At 49.7% G+C, this 18513-nt stretch overlaps 1 protein-coding gene across 2 annotated transcripts in view; it reads left to right on the forward strand.

Annotated features, from left to right (window-relative positions):
- Nucleotides 1-18513, forward strand: part of ABCC1 (ATP binding cassette subfamily C member 1 (ABCC1 blood group)) — a 145156-nt gene that overhangs the window by 113852 nt on the left and 12791 nt on the right. The window contains exons 20-25 of one of the 2 annotated variants that reach the window (XM_070460911.1): nt 5335-5349; nt 5629-5655; nt 8444-8534; nt 10500-10632; nt 12793-13000; nt 14254-14564. In XM_070460911.1, coding sequence (XP_070317012.1) covers nt 5335-5349; nt 5629-5655; nt 8444-8534; nt 10500-10632; nt 12793-13000; nt 14254-14564 — 785 coding nt within the window. The remainder of the gene's footprint in view (nt 1-5334; nt 5350-5628; nt 5656-8443; nt 8535-10499; nt 10633-12792; nt 13001-14253; nt 14565-18513) is intronic. The other variant, XM_070460913.1, reaches the window with a different exon arrangement.

An 18513-nucleotide genomic window follows, 5' to 3' on the forward strand; every position in this document is an offset into this window, starting at 1 on the left:
GCGGCTGAGCACTAAGAAAGCTATTTACCATTCACCGATTTAGTCATTCAGTTGGTGTTCACTGGGCACTCAGCTGTGTGTTAAGCACTTGTGTTCTTCTCCTAGGGCTGCTGTAACGAGGGTCCCACTAGCTCGAACAGTGGGAGTGTGTTGTCTCACAGTTCTGGAGGCTGGACGTCTGAGATCAAGTGGCAGCCTTCTGCTGAGGGCCGGGAGGGTTCCATGCCTGTCCCCCAGCGTCTCGTGGTTGGCTGGCCCTCCTTGGCTTGCAGGAGCATCAGCCAGTTCTGCCTTCGTCTTCACATGGTGTTCTTTTTGTTTGTGTCTGTCTCTAGATCTCCCCTTCTTATGAGGCGCCAGTTATACAGGGTTAGGGTCGATGCTCAGGAGCTCATGTGGACGCTTAGATCTGCAGAGACCACGGCTCCACATGCGGTCACATTCCTAGGTACTGGAGGTCAGAACTTCAACGTATGAATTTAGTTGGTGGGGGATGTAGTTTAGACCTTAAACTAGTAGCGTTCTAGATTTGGGGGAGACAGAAGTGAGCAAGATCCAGGCAAGTCCTGCCCTCACAGAGCTCAAGCGTCTGGTGGGAGAGAAGGCAGTCCGCAGTCAGCCAGTGGAAATGGTTTTGTGCAGCACTAAGTGCTGTGAGGAGAGCACGTCGGGTATTGGGCTGGAGAGTTGGGGCTTCAGGCCCCGCAGGCCGCGTGGTCAGGGTTCCCTCTGTGGGAGCAGCGTTCTGACACGGGTAATGGCACAGGCCTCAGCCCGGCATGAGCTCAGTCTGTTCAAGGAACAGGGAAGAGGCCAGTGTGGCCACACCTTGGTGGGCAAGGGCTGAGGGTGGGAGACGGGGCTGGCAAGGGGGTTACCCGTCCGGGTCTTTCAGCGTGAGGAGTTTGGGGTTTGTTCTCAGTGCAGCTGGGAAGCCGATGAATGTCAGAGAGCGGAGGGCCCACAGGGAGAATGCACAGCTTCATTCCTCTGCCTGAGAGTTTGCTGGATCCTCATGGTTTGAGGTTTTTCTTTTTTTTTTTTCTTTTCTTAATGTGAGCCGTTTTTTCTAAAGTCTTGATTGAATTTGTTACAGTGTTGCTTCTGTTTCCTGTTTTGGTTTTTTGGCCCCAAGGCATGTGGGATCTTGGCTTCCAAGCAGGGATGGAACCTGTGCCCCTAGCATTAGAAGGCAAAGTGTTAACCACTGGACCACCAGATAAGTCCCCCTAGTGGTTTTTAATAAGCCCTTTATTGAGATATGATTCACACATCATATGATTCACACATCATATGATTCAGTGAGTTTTAAAAATACTCCAGTATTTGATTTGTGCAGCCATCACCAAGATGAATTTCAGAACAGTCTCACCCCCTCGAGGAAACCTCACATCCATTGGCAGTCACTCCCCATTTCCTCCCCGCCCTCCAAGTCCTAGGCAACCACTTAATCTGCTTTTTTTTTCCTTCTGATTTTTGAGTTGTAATTTCTACTGATTTGTAATTTACAGAGAGCACTGTGTAAGTCTGAGGCATGTGATTTGACTTAGTACATCCTGAAATGTGACCATAGTAAGTTTAGTGTACATCCATCATTTCATATAGATGCAAAAGTAAAGAAATAGAAAACGAATTTTTTTTTCCTGTGATGAGAGCTCTTAGTAATTACTAAGCAGTTTTGGTTATATTAATCATGTGCATTATATTTCTAGCAATTATTTATTTTATAACTGGCAGTTAGTGCTTCTTGACTACCTTCATCCAATTCTTGCTACCCCCACCATCTCTGGTGACTGCAAACCTGATCTTTGTTTCTATTTTGTTTTTAAAGCATAATTTACCTACAACACTGTGTTAGTTCCTGGTGCACAGTATAGTGATTTGATATTTCTATATGTCACAGTGATCACCACAGAAATCTACTTTCTGTATAGATTTGTCTTACTCTGACCATTTCTATATGAACAGAATTCTTTTGTGACTGGCTTCTCTCACTTAGCATGATGTTTCCGAGATCCGTCTGTGGAAGCTTGCAGCAGCACTTCATTTCTTCTGATTGTTGAATCATATTCCATTGTGTAGACACACCACATTTTATTTATCCATTCATCAGCTCATGAGCATTCGAGCTGTCAGTTTTGGACTATTATGAATAGTGCTGCTGCGAACCCTAGAGGTTTTAAAAGAAAAGGGTGTTCTTTTGCCAGTGTGAGATAGCCAGCTTTCCCTCTTAGCATTTAAACTCCCGGTCGAATGAGTTTCCACATGTCTATGCTCCTGTGGTTGGAAAGTTCTGCTGTAAGTCTAACCAGCTCTCATCTTGCTACAGAGTCTTCTTTCTCAGATTGTCTCTTAGCCCAAGTCAAGCCAAGGTCACATGAAACTTAGAGGCAATTTTGAGATAACTATGTTTCCTCCACCTGCTTGGTGGGCTACATTTAGGCAGAAAGAACTCTCTGTGGATGTATCTCAACTTTTTTCCGCAGAAGGAATTCTCTCTCTTCTCCCCGTTCTATCCAGGTGAGCAGGGACTGTCCTTACACCCTGTTGGCCACAGAACGGATTTTTTTTCCCCCTCTTCATCCCCAGCCACATGTATATCCAAAGCAGATTATGCAGAACATGGGTTGCTGCCAATTAAAAAATTTTTTGTGTGTGCACGTCAGCACTTAATTCGGTGGTAAAATTACCATCCGGTGCTCTTGCACCGCTCTGAGGTCATTTCCCCAGTTTAGCCACTCAGCCCCCTGCTGGGCAGGTCACGAAGGTCCTCTGACTGTGGGTCTGAAATCAAACTGGCTCTCCTCTCCCCTGCCCCACTTTTTGCCTCTCTGGAGGGACCCTGACGATAAGGCTGGCGTCAGGGTCCAGCCGCGCTCAGCTGTAGCCAGTGCCAGTGACCTTGGATTTGTCTGAAACACAGTTTTGTCTCCTTCTAAAGGGAAACTTTTGTTTCCGTGTTGGATTAATCATGTCTTTTGCAGGACACCCAGGCTGGAGGACGTGTGTTTGGTTTGGGGGAATTCTGCCTGCCTCAGATGGAGAACGGGAGCTAGGCCTGGAGTGGTGGGGGGCAGCTGACTTCCTCCCTGGGAATATGCCTTATCCTGTTTCTAGGAGACTTTTTGTTTGTTGGCAAAGAGATTGACAAAGTGGTTCATTAACCTTTGTACCTGGAAGGTATAGAACATTTTTATTTACTCTGGTGACCATTAGGAACCTAAAACCTAGAATGGCAGTTTTCAAACAGAACATTTGTGCCTCCTGGGGACACTTGGCAATGTCTGCAGGCGTGTTTGGTCGTCACAACAAGGGAGGGGGGCACCCCTGGCATCTTGTCAGGAGAGACCAAGGATGCTGCTAAACACTCTGCCATGCACGGGGTAGCCCCCTTCACCCTGCCCCCCCCCTCCCAGCAGAGAATCACCCCCCACGATGTCAGTGGTGCCGAGGGTGTGGAAGCCACTCTGCTGCCCAGGTTCCATCCTTGTTGTCTTGGGGAGAAAGACCTTGACTCCAGTGATGTGACCGCTTTTCGAAACCTTATTCCAGTCTTACTCTTTCAACCTCATCACTCAGTCTTTTCCCCCCCTTTTCCAGATTTTTGCTGAACTTTTTTTAAACCTGATTATAAAATCAATATGTGCCACTTGTAGACCATGGCAAATGGTAGAAAAGCTCCAAGAACCAGCAAAAGAACATCCTTCAGCTCTCCCACCGCCACAAGGGGAGCTGCCCTGCCACTTGGCCTGTTTCCCACCTGTCTTTCTGATTTAGGACCTTTTTCCTAGGGTGCGTTTTCACAGCCGGTTTTCCTGTCCCTCTTTTTCATTTCTTTTCTTAACACCAGGTCCCAGGTGCCTCCCCTTGCTGCAAAAGTCAGGCGTAAGCACCGAAAGCCGCTGGAGAGCTGGTCAGACAGACAGCACACTCCTCCCCTCTGTCCTCAGGGTCCGTGTTTCTTCCCCTTTTGAGTCTGAAGAACTTGCAGGGCCGAGGCGGGAGGCCCCGGGCCGGGTGATGTAGCCGGTTGATTCCGTTTTTGGTCAAAAACCAGGCGTTGACTGTAACGCAGTGACTTGAATTCTTCCCTCAAGGGGGAAGCTTGCCTGCTGGCCCTTGCCCAGGCAGAGTTCCAGCACCTTCTTGAGAATAAACAGTGAGGCTGAGAGGTGGCAGCCTTGAGGATGAGCGGCCGGCTGAACACACGGCTTGGGCAGCGCTTGTGTGGTTCAAGGGCCGGGAGATGCCTGGTTACCAGCATCACAGCCCCGTCCCTGGTGCTCAGAAGCCCTCAAGGGAGAGCCCTTGGGTTATAAGTCTTATGTCTTTGCTTCTGAATTATTTTACAAGATCCTCCCTCTCCCAACTTCCCCAACCCCGCATCATTCATATTTTCTCCTTACCTGGTTATTTCTCTGTAGCATTTAACACTGCCTCATGGTAAATTCTGAGTCTACTACTGTATTATCTCTTTCTCTCTCTTGCAATTTAAGCTCCGTGAGAACTTTTGGTCACCTCTGTGTCCCCAAGACTGAGAACAGTGCCTGGCACATCATAGATACTCAGAAAATGTGTTAAATAAGTGAGTGAATGAGATACATCTTTATCATTTAAGGCATGTCCTGCGTAATGGTTGGACATTAACACAGCTGTGTGTATTCCCCAGATTGGGAACAACTGTGACCTGATTTTACATATTTCTCTCAGGGCTGGTTTAGAAACCAGCTTTGTGGATTTGGGCTATGACATGGCACCACTGTGTCTGATACAGTGCCTCTTCCAGCATTGGAAGGTCGTCTCTGCTTGTTCATGTGGTCATTCATTTGTTAATCTGTCCATCTGCTTCTCTGCTGTGTGCCACGGGGACATCTGGTGCTTGAGCTACCACGTGGAATGGTGCCCCATGGATTGTGCAGTGCACATCCTGTGCAACCCCACATGGCCATCAGATGCACAGAGTGCTAGGAATAGAGTGGTAGATAAGACCTCGGAATGCTCTCTCAAGAGCTCACAGTCTGATGGGGGAGACAAACGCTAAATAATCAAGGGCATCATGGTGCTAAGTGTGTGAGGGAGGCAAGCCTGGGGAGCTGGAAGGACCCTGAGATGGGTCCCTCTCCTAGCCTGGGAAGGTCCAAGGTGATAGCCGAACCAAGTCACCTCCCCTCCCCACTTCTGTCCACTTGGAACTGGCTCAGAGCAAGGTGCTCGTGCCCTTGAAGAAGCAAAGACTGTGGACTGGCGCGGGGCCTGTGCCACCTCCTGGCTGGCACGCCTGCCCTTCACACTGTAATACTCTCTCTCTCTCTCCCTCTGCTGCCTGGAAAACAGGCGTGAAGACAGAAGGTCAGTCTGCATTTTTCTAGCTTTCCTTATGTTTGAACATTCACAGCTTTTAGAGAAGGGAGCCAGCCCCAGGCAGTAGGGTGCTTGTCAGGGATACACCCAGATCATGTGGGACGGGGAAACCGAGGCACAAATGCAACAGATCCCTTAGCTGTCCTTGCCCCTCACCTTTAAGGAAAAACACTCATCCACCCTCTCTGGGCATTTAAATGGGGGTCTCACGGGGAGGGTTCTTTTGCCTTGGTTCTTAACACTCTCTTGGGTCTTGTGAATTCCTAGGCACCAACGTGGTGGATGAGGAAGAAGGTCAGTGACAGCGGGTTGGAGTTGGCTGTGCCTGCAGCGTGAGGCTGCACATGACTTGTCCTGCTGCTGCATGCCTGGGGAGGGGCCCTTGAACGTCTGCATTTCCATCCCTTTCCATCATTCATCCAGCATCTATTGGGCACCTACTGTGTGCCAGCTTTGTGATTGTCACTCGGGGATACAGATCGAATCTCCCCATCTCTCACTGGTCAGCTGAGTGACCTTGGCTAAGCTGTACTGTCGCAGGTCCCTTGACCACGGCCAGTGAGCCTTGAAAGAGATCCTGATTGTGAAATGCCCGGCACCCAGTAGGTGGAAGATGCATGGTGATGGTTTGGTTATTACGATCCCACCCACACCTCCTGGGCATGATTAAGACCCAAGCACAGGGTGATGAGCCCCTCATGGAGTAGCTGCAGGTGTCAGGGGTGCCCAGAGGTGGCATGTCTTCTAGAAGAACTTGAGCAGGAAAGGCTGCCCAGTCTCCCTCTAGGGACAGAAAGGCATGAACTGGCCCCAGAGCAGACCCATGCCTCCTGCCTTCCAGAGCCAGCAGTGTGTGGCTGAGGGTCCACACCAAGGCCCCCTTTTGACAGTGACTGAAGCTGATTTTGGCCACTTAAACAAGGGTGTTTACCAGAAAGATACCAAGTAGCAAAAGGAAGTCAAAGGCAGATAGCAGAAATCAAAGGCAGAAGTGGATAATCAAGGCTCGGGCATTGGGAGCTCTGGACGTGAGACTCCTTTGGGGACAGAGCAGTTGTACAGATCTTTGGTCCTTGTGGGGCCACCACTTAAAGTCCTCTGGGGGAGGGATCCTGATGGGCTGACCTTGGGCAGGTTCCCCCTTGGCTGGGAAGCCTGGGCATCCTGGGAGACAGGTCTGGGAGACTGGGAAAGGGGGCAAATCCCCTGCAAAGAACAGGACGATGTAGCGCACACATTCCCATTCTCCTCCTGGGACTCACAGTCCCGCCCTTGTAGACGAAGGTTTTCCAGCTGCCCCAGTTGGTGTATCGCCAGTGGGCTAATAGGGTTTCAATGAAGAGGCCACCATGGAGGCCACTGTGGGGACCTGCACTGCATGTGAAGCAGGAGTGGGGAGGGAAGGCTGAGGTTTCCAGAGGGCACCTGGGCAGCCAGGCAGGACAGGGAGCTCTCTGAAGTACTTGCTGCAAGATGGGGGTCTCTGGGAGTGTTGTAAAGCACCCCCACCCTGCACAGCAGAACACAGTTGAGGCCAGGCTTGGGCCCCAGTGCTATGCATGTGTGTGCGCGCTATCTGCAGGCCACTGCATGGGAAGTCCTGCCTGTTATCACTCTTCTTTTTCATTTGTTTTAGGTTTTTTTTTTCCCAATTAAAAAAGATGCTGATTATAAAGGAAACATTTAAACAGTGATTCTCAGTCATGGATGTGCCCCAGAATTATCTATGGGACAGGTTTAACAATGTAGATAACAGTACGCACCACGACCTTGTCTTCCATTCACCAAGCACAGCCTCATTTCTTCCTCCCGCTCATGGGGGCTGGTGCTGCTGTTCTTCCCATTCTGCAGATGTGGAAAGTGAGGCTCAGAGAGGGTCATTGCTTCCCCAGTTCACACAGCTAGGAGGTGAACGAGCACGTCCCACACATCCCAGCCCCCAGCCCCCAGCCCCCTGACTGCTCCCAGTGTGGAGTCAGCCTCCCTGGCAGAGTCAGTACAGGGACCAGGGACGGCCCCAGGGCATCCCCGGATGAGTCACGCATGGCCAAGATTGAGAATCACTGGCCCAGAGCTCCCCCATCAGCCCAGGAACGACCCCCAGCCCTGTTTCCTTGCCATCCTCTGTCGCTTCCCATGGCTGTTGCCTGAGAGAATCTATCTTTCTGGATTCTGCTTTAATTCTTGTCACATCAGCATGTTCGCAGGTTCACTGCTGGCTGTGTATTCATACCCTTTCGTAACTTCTCTCCTGCATCCTCCTCCGGGGTCAGCCCTTTGGAGTCCTGCGTTATGTTCTCTCTCCTGCTCTCTGTCTCCCGGCACCAAAGAGTGAGGAAGTCAGTGCAGAGTGGGTGGTAATAAACACATCCCTGACTTGTCGGAAGATTAAAGGAGATAATGTATTTCAGCAGAATACAGCGGCTGACACTGAATAAATGTCAGCCACTGTCTCTAAGGTAACAGGGATCAGTGTTAATGCTGGGCGGATACTTCCTGGGATTGGAGCAGATACCCAGCTGGTGTGCCCATGGCACCTGTATCAGTTGTTGGAATAGTTCCGTATTACTGGGAGAACAGCCACTGCCCCAGCAGTCCCAGGTAACCCCTAAGTCCTATCTTCAGGACCTCCCCTTGATCTGGCAACCAATGGGTTAACCCCTTGGCTGGAGGCGCCTGGGACTCCAGTGTCTGATGCCCTTGTCTATAAGGGGTTGTTACTTATTTGGGATTTCACTGATGCTTGGGGACCAGAAGAGCGTGTCCTTTCCCCTGCGTGGTTCGTTTGTGTCCTGACTCCATGAGCCAGGCTGCATACTGCCAAGAGACCATCAGCAGAACTGGATTTTCCTGGTTGCTGCTGGCACAGGGCACTTGCTCAGGGCTCTTGAGATGGTTGCAAAACCCTGTCCCTGTCCCTGAGAGAGCTGGCCAGCCAGGGAGCCTGTCTGTGGCCGCTGCAAAGCAGGTCTTGCTTTCTGAGCCTCCTGGCGGCCAGGTTATCTGCCATCTCCCCACATGGTGACAGGTGTTAGTGTCCAGCCTTTGAAATCACCGTCCGCCCCCTCCTCCTTTCTGCCAGGCTTAGCAGGCGTCGGTGGTCCAGGGAAGGAAGTGAAACAGATGGAGAACGGCATGCTGGTGACGGACACAGCAGGGAAGCAAATGCAGAGGTGAGATGGAGCGGGCTGGGGGACCCTGTGGATTCTCCCAGCACCACGTGTCTCCCCCTGCCAGTTGTGAGGGAGGAGGAACCGGGTGTCTGCAGCAAGGCTCACCGCCAAAAAAGGGCCTTTAGCTTCTGTTTCCCCCGCCCCACACCCCGAATCCTGGCGGAACCTCACTTCCCAGAGAGCAAAGGCCCAAAGGGGAAGCCTCGTTGTGCTCCTGCCAGGGGGCATGGCTCACGCAGGCCTCACGGCTAGATTTAACCATCCGTCTGTGCTTCTGACACTCAAGCTCCCTACATGTCGTGGCTCTTTGCTCAAGTCACTCAGCGGGGCCTGGAATGTTGAGGCTGTAAGAGCCAGCAGCCAATTCAAAATAGTCACAGTAACAATAGCAGCTTCATTTTATGTGCCATTAGGAGCCAGGTGCAGTGCCAAGTCCTGTATAGTCCATAAACCTGGAGGTCATTTCTCTCATCTTCCCATTTTACAGGTAGGCAGACTGAGAGCTGTCCACAGGCCATACAGCCGGAGAGAAGCCAAGCTTGACTATTTGAACCCGAGTTCAGCCTCTGAGCCAGTGCTCATAAGTTTTATGCTTTGGTGCTTTAAAGAAGGTTGCATTTGGTCAGATCATGGGGTATTTGGAGGAGGGGCATTAACCTGTCTGTGCCTTGGTTTCCTCCATTGTCGAATAGGGCCTTTGGCGCCCCTCCCGTGCAGGATTGTAGGAAGGCCTCTGTGATACGGCATGTAGTCACTTAGAATGGTGCCTCCTGCCTCCGGCGCTCAGTAAATGCTGCTCAGCTATTATTTAGGTGAGCTGGAGCTGCCTGGGGTTGCTTCTTTTGGGGTGGGGGGATTTCACAGACACGGGCTGGGAAGAAAATTAGCATGAGCTTCTGTGCCCCTCAGAACCCTGCCTGCAGTCCCCTCCTGGGCCCAGCTATGTGTCGTACATGACACTCTTCCTTCTCTGCTGGGGCAGCAGTCCGGGTGTGAGCGCGGCGTGTGTTTGTGTGTGTGTGAAGCACTCTTAACAGTGCCTCGCCTGGAGCATGTGGGGGCTGAGGGGGCACTGCCCTGGTCTGTGCAGGCGGCCAGCATAAGGTAAGGCTTAGCTGAGATGGGGCAGGCGCCTGCAGGCCGTCCTGGGATGTCGGAGTGGGTGACCACGGGACACTGCAGTAGCGCACCATGGGTGGACCGAGCGGAAATTCACAGCTCACTGGGTATTCATTTTTCTGTTGCTGCGTAACAAGTGATCACAAGCTTAGTGGTCTGTCATCTCAGTTCCTATGGGTCGGGGTGTCTGGGCACAGCTTAGCTGGCTTCTCTGCTCAGGGTCTCTCAAAAGCTGTAACCAAGGCATCAGCCAGGCTGGGGTGATCAACTGAAGGCTCGTCTGGGGAAGGATCCGCTTCCAAATGCACGAGGCTGCTGGCAGGACTCCATTCCTCAGTCCCTAACTGGCCGCATCCTGGAGGACCCCTCCGCCTCCAGCCCCCTGGGCCTCTCCCACCTCCACGCTCACCGCATCAGGGCAGACAGACAAAGAAGGCAGTAGAGTTGACTGCAAAGTGGAAGTCGTACCCCATCCCTTTGCTCATGTGAATCTGAGCCGTGTGCACATGCATGTGTGCACACGTACACACATATGAACACACACACCCCATGTCGTCCCTCAAGCACACATCTCCCCAGGAAGGAAAGCTCTCTGGGTGATGATCTGTCATGATCCGCATAAAGCTGATGAGCACGGGGTGGGTGTGGAGGGGAGATGCTTTTTGAATAAAATCTGCCTAAAGGAATAGTTCTCCCATGGAACCCTGGGGCCAGACCCATCCCCTCTATAGGTCTTCTCTGTAAAATCAGAGGAGTGAACGAGGCCTGGTGCTTGGGGGGAGGCCACCGATCCTGCCCAGGGCCTTCCTCTGGGGACACCCATGTCCATGTGCCTTGCTTCCCCAGGCAGCTCAGCAGCTCCTCCTCCTACAGCGGGGATGTGAGCCGGCACCACACCAGCACCTCCGAGCTGCAGAAGCCCGGGCCCACGGAGGACACCTGGAAGCTCGTGGAGGCGGACAAGGCTCAGACGGGGCAGGTGAGGACAGTGGTCAAGTTGCTGTGTGTCTGTGGGAGCTGGGCCCTGGTTGGGGTGCGGTCATCTTGACTCACATCTTCCTCCCCAGGAGGCTTGAAAGGTACTGTTTTAAGCGCTGGAAACCAGGGTGGAGGGCCAAGGTGACTTGCCACAGGTCACAGCTGGTGAGCAACAGAGCTGGGGTGTGAACCCAACTCTCAGACTCCAGGGTGGTCACCTATAGCCTCTGCCTTCCTGATGGCTGCCTCCTTTGAGCAGCTGGGGCCTCGGTAGCCGTAGATGACGTGATGCCTTGAATCCAGGCTCCAGCCTCACGGGGGTCAGCTGTGTGTGGGTGTCATCACAGACGCAACCCTGAGGTACATTAATTGTGTCATCAGAAAAAATTGTTTTTCACTTCTTTTTATTTTGTATTTTTGCCCTTATTACAGGCAGATCTTGTTTTATGGCCCTTGGCTTTGTTGCACTTCACAAATGCTGTGTTTTTTATAAACTGAAGGTGTGTGGCAATCTTGTGCCATTTTTCCAGCAGCATTTGCTCATGCTGGGTCTCTGTGCCACATTTTGGTAGTTCTTGGAATATTTCAAACTTTATCATTATTATAGTTTGTCGTTATATAAAATATTTGTTATTGTTGTACTATGTTAACATTGTAATATTTGTGATCTTTGACATTACTACTACAACTCACCAAAGACCCAAATTATGATTAGCACTTTTTAGCAATCAAATATATTTTGATTAAGGTGTGTGCATTGTTTTTCTAGTCATAGTGCTATTGCACGCTTAATAGACTTCAGTAGAGCATAAATACAGCTTTTATATGCACTAGGAAACCAGAAAATTCATGTGACTCAGTTTATTGGGATATTCGATTTTTTGCAGTAGTCTGGAACCAAGCCTCCAAGTGTCTGAGATGTGCCTGTTTATCAGTGAGAAGGTCTCAGCTGGGCTTTGTTTTTAGCACCTGTCTTAGTCCCTTTGGGCTGCTATAACAGAAGACCATGGTACAGGTGGCTTAGAAACAACATACATTTATTTATTGCTCATAATTCTGGATGTTGGCAAGTCCAGGATCATGGCGCCAGCAGATTCAGTGTCTGGTGAGAGAGCTCCCTGGTTCGTAAATGGCCATCCTCTCGCAGTGTCCTCATAGGACAGAAGGGTGAGGGATCCCTTTTATGAGGGCACTAATCCCGTTTAGTCCACCCTCATGAAAAGCCTGACATGACAGGGAGCACACGCAGGGAAAGATACCCGGCGTTTGCTGAATCCACACCGAGCAGGTTGGGTGTCAGGCTGACCCAGAGCACACTGCGCCCACCCGTGGTGTGCAGCTGCCCTTTGAGTGACCGCACGTGATTACATGGCCCCCACGCTGGGCTCCACAGGAGACACTGGGGTGAGAGAGGCCCCCGGCTGTCACTCCGTGGAGCTGGGAAACAGGTTGAGCAAGGGCCAAGTGATTGGAAGCCAGTGGCGTGTTCTGAGGACTGAGGGTGGGGGGAGTGGATGTGACACTTGGTCATGGTTACTAGGCAATATATCCCATCTTCCCATTTTCTTCAAACTCTTCGATGCCTTCCTGATAGTCCTGGAGTAAAACTTAATCCTGGACAGGCTCTCTCGGGTCCTGTGTGGTCCAGCCACTCCCTGTTCTCCAGCCTTACCACGCTCCAGCTATCCTTGCCTCCTTTCTGCGTCCCTTCTACCCCAGGGCCTTTGCACATGTTGATCCCTGTGCCTGGAATGCCTTTTTTTTTTTTTTTCATTTTCACCTGGTTAATTCTTTGATGTCCCTTCCTTACGGAAAACCTCCTCTGATTCCTCTCCACCCTGGGTTAGGTCAGGATACCCAGTTTTATATTGCCGTGGAATCATGTACCACTTCCAGCCCTTCTCTGGGATTATACATTTATCTGGGCAGTTATCTGATGAAAGCCTGTCTCACTGCTCAAGCCTGTCTCTTCTGCCTGTGAGGGCAGAAACCTTGGCTTTGCTTCTGCTGATTTCTTTGCCAAGTAACTGAAGGGGAAGAGGATTGTAGGCATGAGCTTAGGTGGGGGCACTGGACTGCACAGGGTCCGTTGAGGCTCCTGACCTTGGGTAGGCATGGCTGGTGGGTGTGTTCTGTAAGATGCCTTCTCTCCTGGTCCCAGGTCAAGCTGTCCGTGTACTGGGACTACATGAAGGCGATTGGGCTTTTCATCTCCTTTCTGAGCATCTTCCTTTTCCTGTGTAACCACGTGGCTTCCCTGGCTTCTAACTATTGGCTCAGTCTCTGGACGGATGACCCCATCGTCAACGGGACCCAGGAGCACACGCAAGTCCGGCTGAGTGTCTATGGAGCCCTGGGCATTTCACAAGGTGAGCCTGCCTTGCCCCTCACCTGCTCTTGGCACTTGGAGCCGCTTCCATTTCTTGTTATAGAATCAGGTCCCCCAACTTGTCAGGGTTTTGTTAGACCCACAAATCAAGCCAAACACACGGTAACTATCACATAATAGACACTCAGATATTTGCAGAATGAACGTTTTTTGAATGCGCTGTTTCATGTGGCTCTAGGAGACAGAGGGGAAGGGAGCTCCAACGTGCCTATTTTACAGATGAGTTAAGTTGAGAAATAGAAGGTGACCAAGGACTCTTGCCCCTCATTGTTCTGGCAGGGTGATGGAGTTTCTGTGAAGTCCTATTTGTGGACTTTTACCTCCTGCACAAAGGTGGGAATTTCAGTTTCTACTTCTGGTTCGTAATGCAAGCAATGCTACCCTCATGTCTAGAGATACTTGGAGTTGTCACAGCTTCCCTGTGGGGGCAGGTGCTGCTGGGACCTAGAGGCCAGGAATGTCGCTAAACATCCTGCAGTGCCCAGTGCGGCCTCCACAACAGAGGATGATCCAGCCCCAGAGGTTAACAGTGAGGACGCTGAGAAATCCTGTGTATACCCTTCCTGTGGTCCCACAAAGATCCCCAGACACAGCAGCATTACCAGTAATAGCTAATGTTTACTCAGCACTTACTTGGTGTCTGGTTCTGTTGTAAACACTTTAAGGTGTTTTATTTTACTTTTGCAACAGTCACATGAGGTAGGAGCTCATTTTTTTTTTGTTTTAGAGATGCAGAAACTGAGGCCCAGAAGTGTTCAGTAAGTTGCCCAAAGTCAGACAGCTTATTCATGGCAGAGCTGGCATTGAGCAAGGCAGTGTGGCTCCAAGCCCACCCTCTTCTGGAGGGCAAAGGGATTCGCCCATCTGAGCTTTAGTTGGTATTCCCTTGTGGCTCAGCTGGTGAAGAATCCGCCTGCAATGCGGGAGACCAGGGTTTGATCTCTGGGTTGGTAAGATTCCCCTAGAGGAGGGAAAGGCTACCGACGCCAGTATTCTTCCATATCTGTAACATGGGTACTAATAGAACATATGCAGGGTCCTCATAAGGATTAGATGCACGTAAAAGACACGGTGAGTTTTGCACATAGTATGTGCTGGGTAATAATTGCCACCATTATTGTTATTAGAAGCTGGGCGTCCAGGCTGCTTTGTCCACATGGTCACACGGCCCCTCGCCCCTGGCCCCACTTGGTCCGTCTCCCGCCATGGAGTTTGACGCGAGAGTGTTTGTAGGTATCTCGGTGTTCGGCTACTCCATGGCGGTGTCCATCGGGGGCATCTTGGCCTCCCGCCGCCTGCACCTGGACCTGCTGCATAACGTCCTCCGGTCGCCCATAAGCTTCTTCGAGCGGACCCCCAGCGGGAACCTGGTGAACCGCTTCTCCAAGGAGCTGGACACGGTGGACTCGATGATCCCACAGGTCATCAAGATGTTCATGGGCTCCCTGTTCAATGTCATCGGCGCCTGCATCATCATCCTGCTGGCCACGCCCATGGCTGCAGTCATCATCCCGCCCCTGGGCCTCATCTACTTCTTAGTGCAGGTGAGAGGTGGGTCCTGGGGTCCAGGACGAGTGCTGCTCTGTGTCGCTGTCCGGTGAGAACCACTTAAGTTTAAATGGTTTAAACTTTTTACTTTACTTTTAACTTAAATGGGGACCATTTAAGCTTCCCCAGCGTGAGGCTATGGAGGATGTCTCAGAGGAGGGTTAAGGTTTGTTTTTGTTGGTTTTGAATACCTAAGTTGATGGTTTTCAGCTTACAATAACCAAACATCCTTTTTTCCTAATAATAAGGGTTTTTTTAAGCTGAAAGTTTTAAAAGGAAATAAGCTATAGCCACGAAGTCATCATTATTATTAAACTTTCTCTAAGTATGAAATTCTTTAGGTAATAGGCAGATAATGGAGACATGAATAGTAACAGCTTTGATATTTTTTTCCCCTGTAATAGAGATCTGAAAGTAAATGTGGAAGTATGAGTTGCTCAGTCTTGTCTGACTCTTTGTGACCCCATGGACTGTAGCCCACCAGGCTCCTCTGTCCATGGGATTCTCCAGACAAGGATACTGGAGTGGGTTGTCATTCCCTTCTCCAGGGGATTTTCCCAACCCAGGGATTGAACCTGGGTCACCTGCATTGCAGGCAGATTCTGCACCACCTGTGCCACCAAGGAAGCCATAATAGAAGTTTAGAGGTGTGCTGTTCAGGGCTTCGCAGGCGGCTCTAGTGGTCAAGAATCCGCCTGCCAATGCAGGAGACATAAGGATGCAGGTTCAGTCCCTGGGTTGGGAAGATCCCCTGGCGGAGGGCATGGCAACTCATTCCAGTATTCTTGCCTTGGAGGATCCCATGAACAGAGGAAACTGGTGGGCTACAGTCCGTAGGGTAGCACAGAGTCAGACACGATTGAGTCGACTTAGCACACACACACACACATGACAGCTTGATGAGTTTGGTAGCTTCAGACTCCTTCACTGTTTTGTTTTGGGGGTTTTGTGTGTGTGTGTGTGTTTCTGTCATCTTTGCCTTCCATTCTTAAGTTGGTTTCATGGTCCAAGAAGACTACTGGAGCTCCAACCATCACAAATAAGCTCCAGAAAGGGGAACAGAGTAAGGGAGCATTTGATGGCTGCGTCCGCTTCACTGTGGTGCGTCCAGTTAACAGATCAGTATGTTGAGGTCCAGGGGGCAGAACTGGGAAGGTGAGCTCACATCTGATTCCACAGTTTAAGCTGGTAACTGTGACTGTGTTTTCCTGCCCCTGAAAAGGACACCTTTTTACCTTGCTCATGCTGATTGTTAAGTGTTTAAATTCAAAGTCATCAAATACATGTATATTGGTAAAAATACTCTTTTAATTAAAAAAAGCAGCTGCAGCATACGTGCTAACGGGAGACTGCTGTTTAGATGGGAGCCTAACAACTGCTGCACAAAATAAGAGTAAGAAGCCAGGGGGTGCTCTGTACTCACACTGCACTGTGTGTGGCCTGTTGGTGTGGGTTTCTTGAGGCCTTGGCCGGGTCAGCCAGACCCCACACCCTCCTACACCATGGCTTGGCGTCCACGCTGTGGCCCAGCATTGGTGAGTGTAAACAAAGATGGAATCAGAGCTCATCCAGTTCCCAGACCCTTTCTGTGTTCTCTTTATATCGATGCCAGCTTTTGTGGAAAGTCCTCCAGCTGCATTTACCAAAAATGTTAGCCGTGTTCTTACCCCGGCTGGACCTTTTCCTGGAGGACCCAATTCAAAAGAACAAAAGAGGAGGCCCATTGTGACGTTCAAGGCAGCTCAGATATCTACCTGCCGGTAGCAGGGCCTTGAGCACACCATGGGTAATGTGCTAATGGACTGTTAACATCTCTTTAACAGGAGAACTGGGAACACACTGTTGAAGCACCAATAATTTTATTATTAAACAACAAAGGGAAAGAAGTTAGCCAAAGGCCCATGCTGTCGGCACACTGTCATTATAACTAAGACAAAATGCGTAATGTGCGTGGGCAGGACTGGAAATGGAGGTAGAAAAATGAAAACATTGCCTTACGAATCCTTAGAAAGAGATTATGGGAGAATTTTTCTCGTAGCTTTTAACTATGTATTGTTGTTCAGTGGCTCCGTCGTGTCCAGCTCTTTGTGACCCCTTGGACTGCAGCACGCCAGGCTTCCTTGTCCCCTACCATCTCCCGAAGCTTGCTCAAACTCATGTCCATTGAGTCACTGATACTATCCAGCCATCTCATCTTCTGTCACCCCCTTCTCCTCCCGCCCTCAATCTTTCCCAGCATCAGGGCCTTTCCCAGTGAGTTGATTCTTTGCATCCAGTGGTCAAAATATTGGAGCTTTAGCATCAGTCCCTCCAGTGAATCCTTAACTCAGGGTTGATTTCCTTTAACTCAGCAGTCTCGCTGTGTATGCCAAGAGAGGGGCTTCCTTGGTGGTCCAGCAGCTAAGATTCTGAGCTCCCAATACAGGGGACCTGGTTTCCATCCCTGGCTGGGGAACTAGATCCCACATAAAACAACTAACAGTTTGAATGGTGCAACCAAAGATCCACATGCCACAGCAAAGATCGAAGAGGTCTCGTGCCTCAACTAGGACTTGGCACAGCCAAATAAACAAACATTTTTTTGAAAAAGAATCAAGAGACTGTATCACAGAAACAAATAGGCTAGAATGTGCTTAGCGTTATGATTCATAATTACCTCAAATGTCAGTCACAGGAGGATAGATACATACATCATGGTGTATTTATACAAAAGACGTGACCTAGCAGTAGAGAGGAATGAGCTACTAATACACACAAGGAGGATGAGTCTCAGAGATACCATATTGATCAGAATAAGCCAGACACAAAAGAGTACATTTGTGTGATTCTGTTTTTATGAAGTTGAAGAACAGGCAGGAGCGATGAAATAGAAGTCAGAAGAGTGGCTCTACGGGGAATTGACTGTGAGAGAACACGAGGCAGTTTCCTAGATTCTGATCTGGTGGTGCATATACAGGTGTAGATAAACATTGAATTCACCAAGCTGTAAAGATTTAGTGCACTTTCCAGTGGAAGTAAGTTGCATCTCAAAAAGTGGCTTTTAAGGATATGTAAGGATAGGTGTTTGTTCTCTCTCTCTGGAAAAGAATTAAAACATTATACACTGAAATCTGAGTAGTGTGTATCTCAGGGATCATGGACTTAATGTAATGGTTTTCTAATCATCTTATCTATATCACTTGAAAAAAATTTTAAATGGATATACATTAGTGTATGTCTAATATACACTAATTGTATATTATATATACTATATAATTACACTATATTAATACTACATTAATAATTAATATACACTAATATAGAAGAGGGCTTCCCTCATAGCTCAGTTGGTAAAGAATCCACCTGCAATGCAGGAGACGCTGGTTCAATTCCTGGGTTGGGGAGATCCCTTGGAGAAGGGATAGGCTACCCACTCTAGTATTCTTGGGTTTACCTTGTGGCTCAGCTGGTAAAGAATCCACCTGCAATGCAGGAGACCTGGGTTTGATCCCTGGGTTGGGACAATCCCCTGGAGAAGGGAAAGGCTATCCACTCCAGTATTCTGGCCTGGAGAATTCCAGGGACTGTACAGTCCATGGGGTTGCAAAGAGTCGGACACAACTGAGCAACTTTCACTTTCAAATATAGAAGAAAAGCTATGACCAACCTAAACAGGATATTAAAAAGCAGAGACATTACTTTGCTGACAAAGGTCCATCTAGTCAAAGCTATGGTTTTTCCAGTAGTCATATATTGATGTGAGAGTTGGACTATAACGAAAGCTGAGCACCGCAGAATGGATACTTTTGAACTTTGGTGTTGAAAAAGGCTCTTGAGAGTCCCTTGGACTGTAAGGAGATCCAACCAGTCAATCCTAAAGGAAATCAGTCCTGAATATTCATTGGAAGGACTGATGCTGAAGCTGAAACTCCAGCACTTTGGCCACCTGGTGCAAAGAACTGACTC

The sequence above is a fragment of the Odocoileus virginianus genome, chromosome 33, assembly GCF_023699985.2.
Source record: "Odocoileus virginianus isolate 20LAN1187 ecotype Illinois chromosome 33, Ovbor_1.2, whole genome shotgun sequence".
Lineage (NCBI taxonomy): Eukaryota > Metazoa > Chordata > Mammalia > Artiodactyla > Cervidae > Odocoileus > Odocoileus virginianus.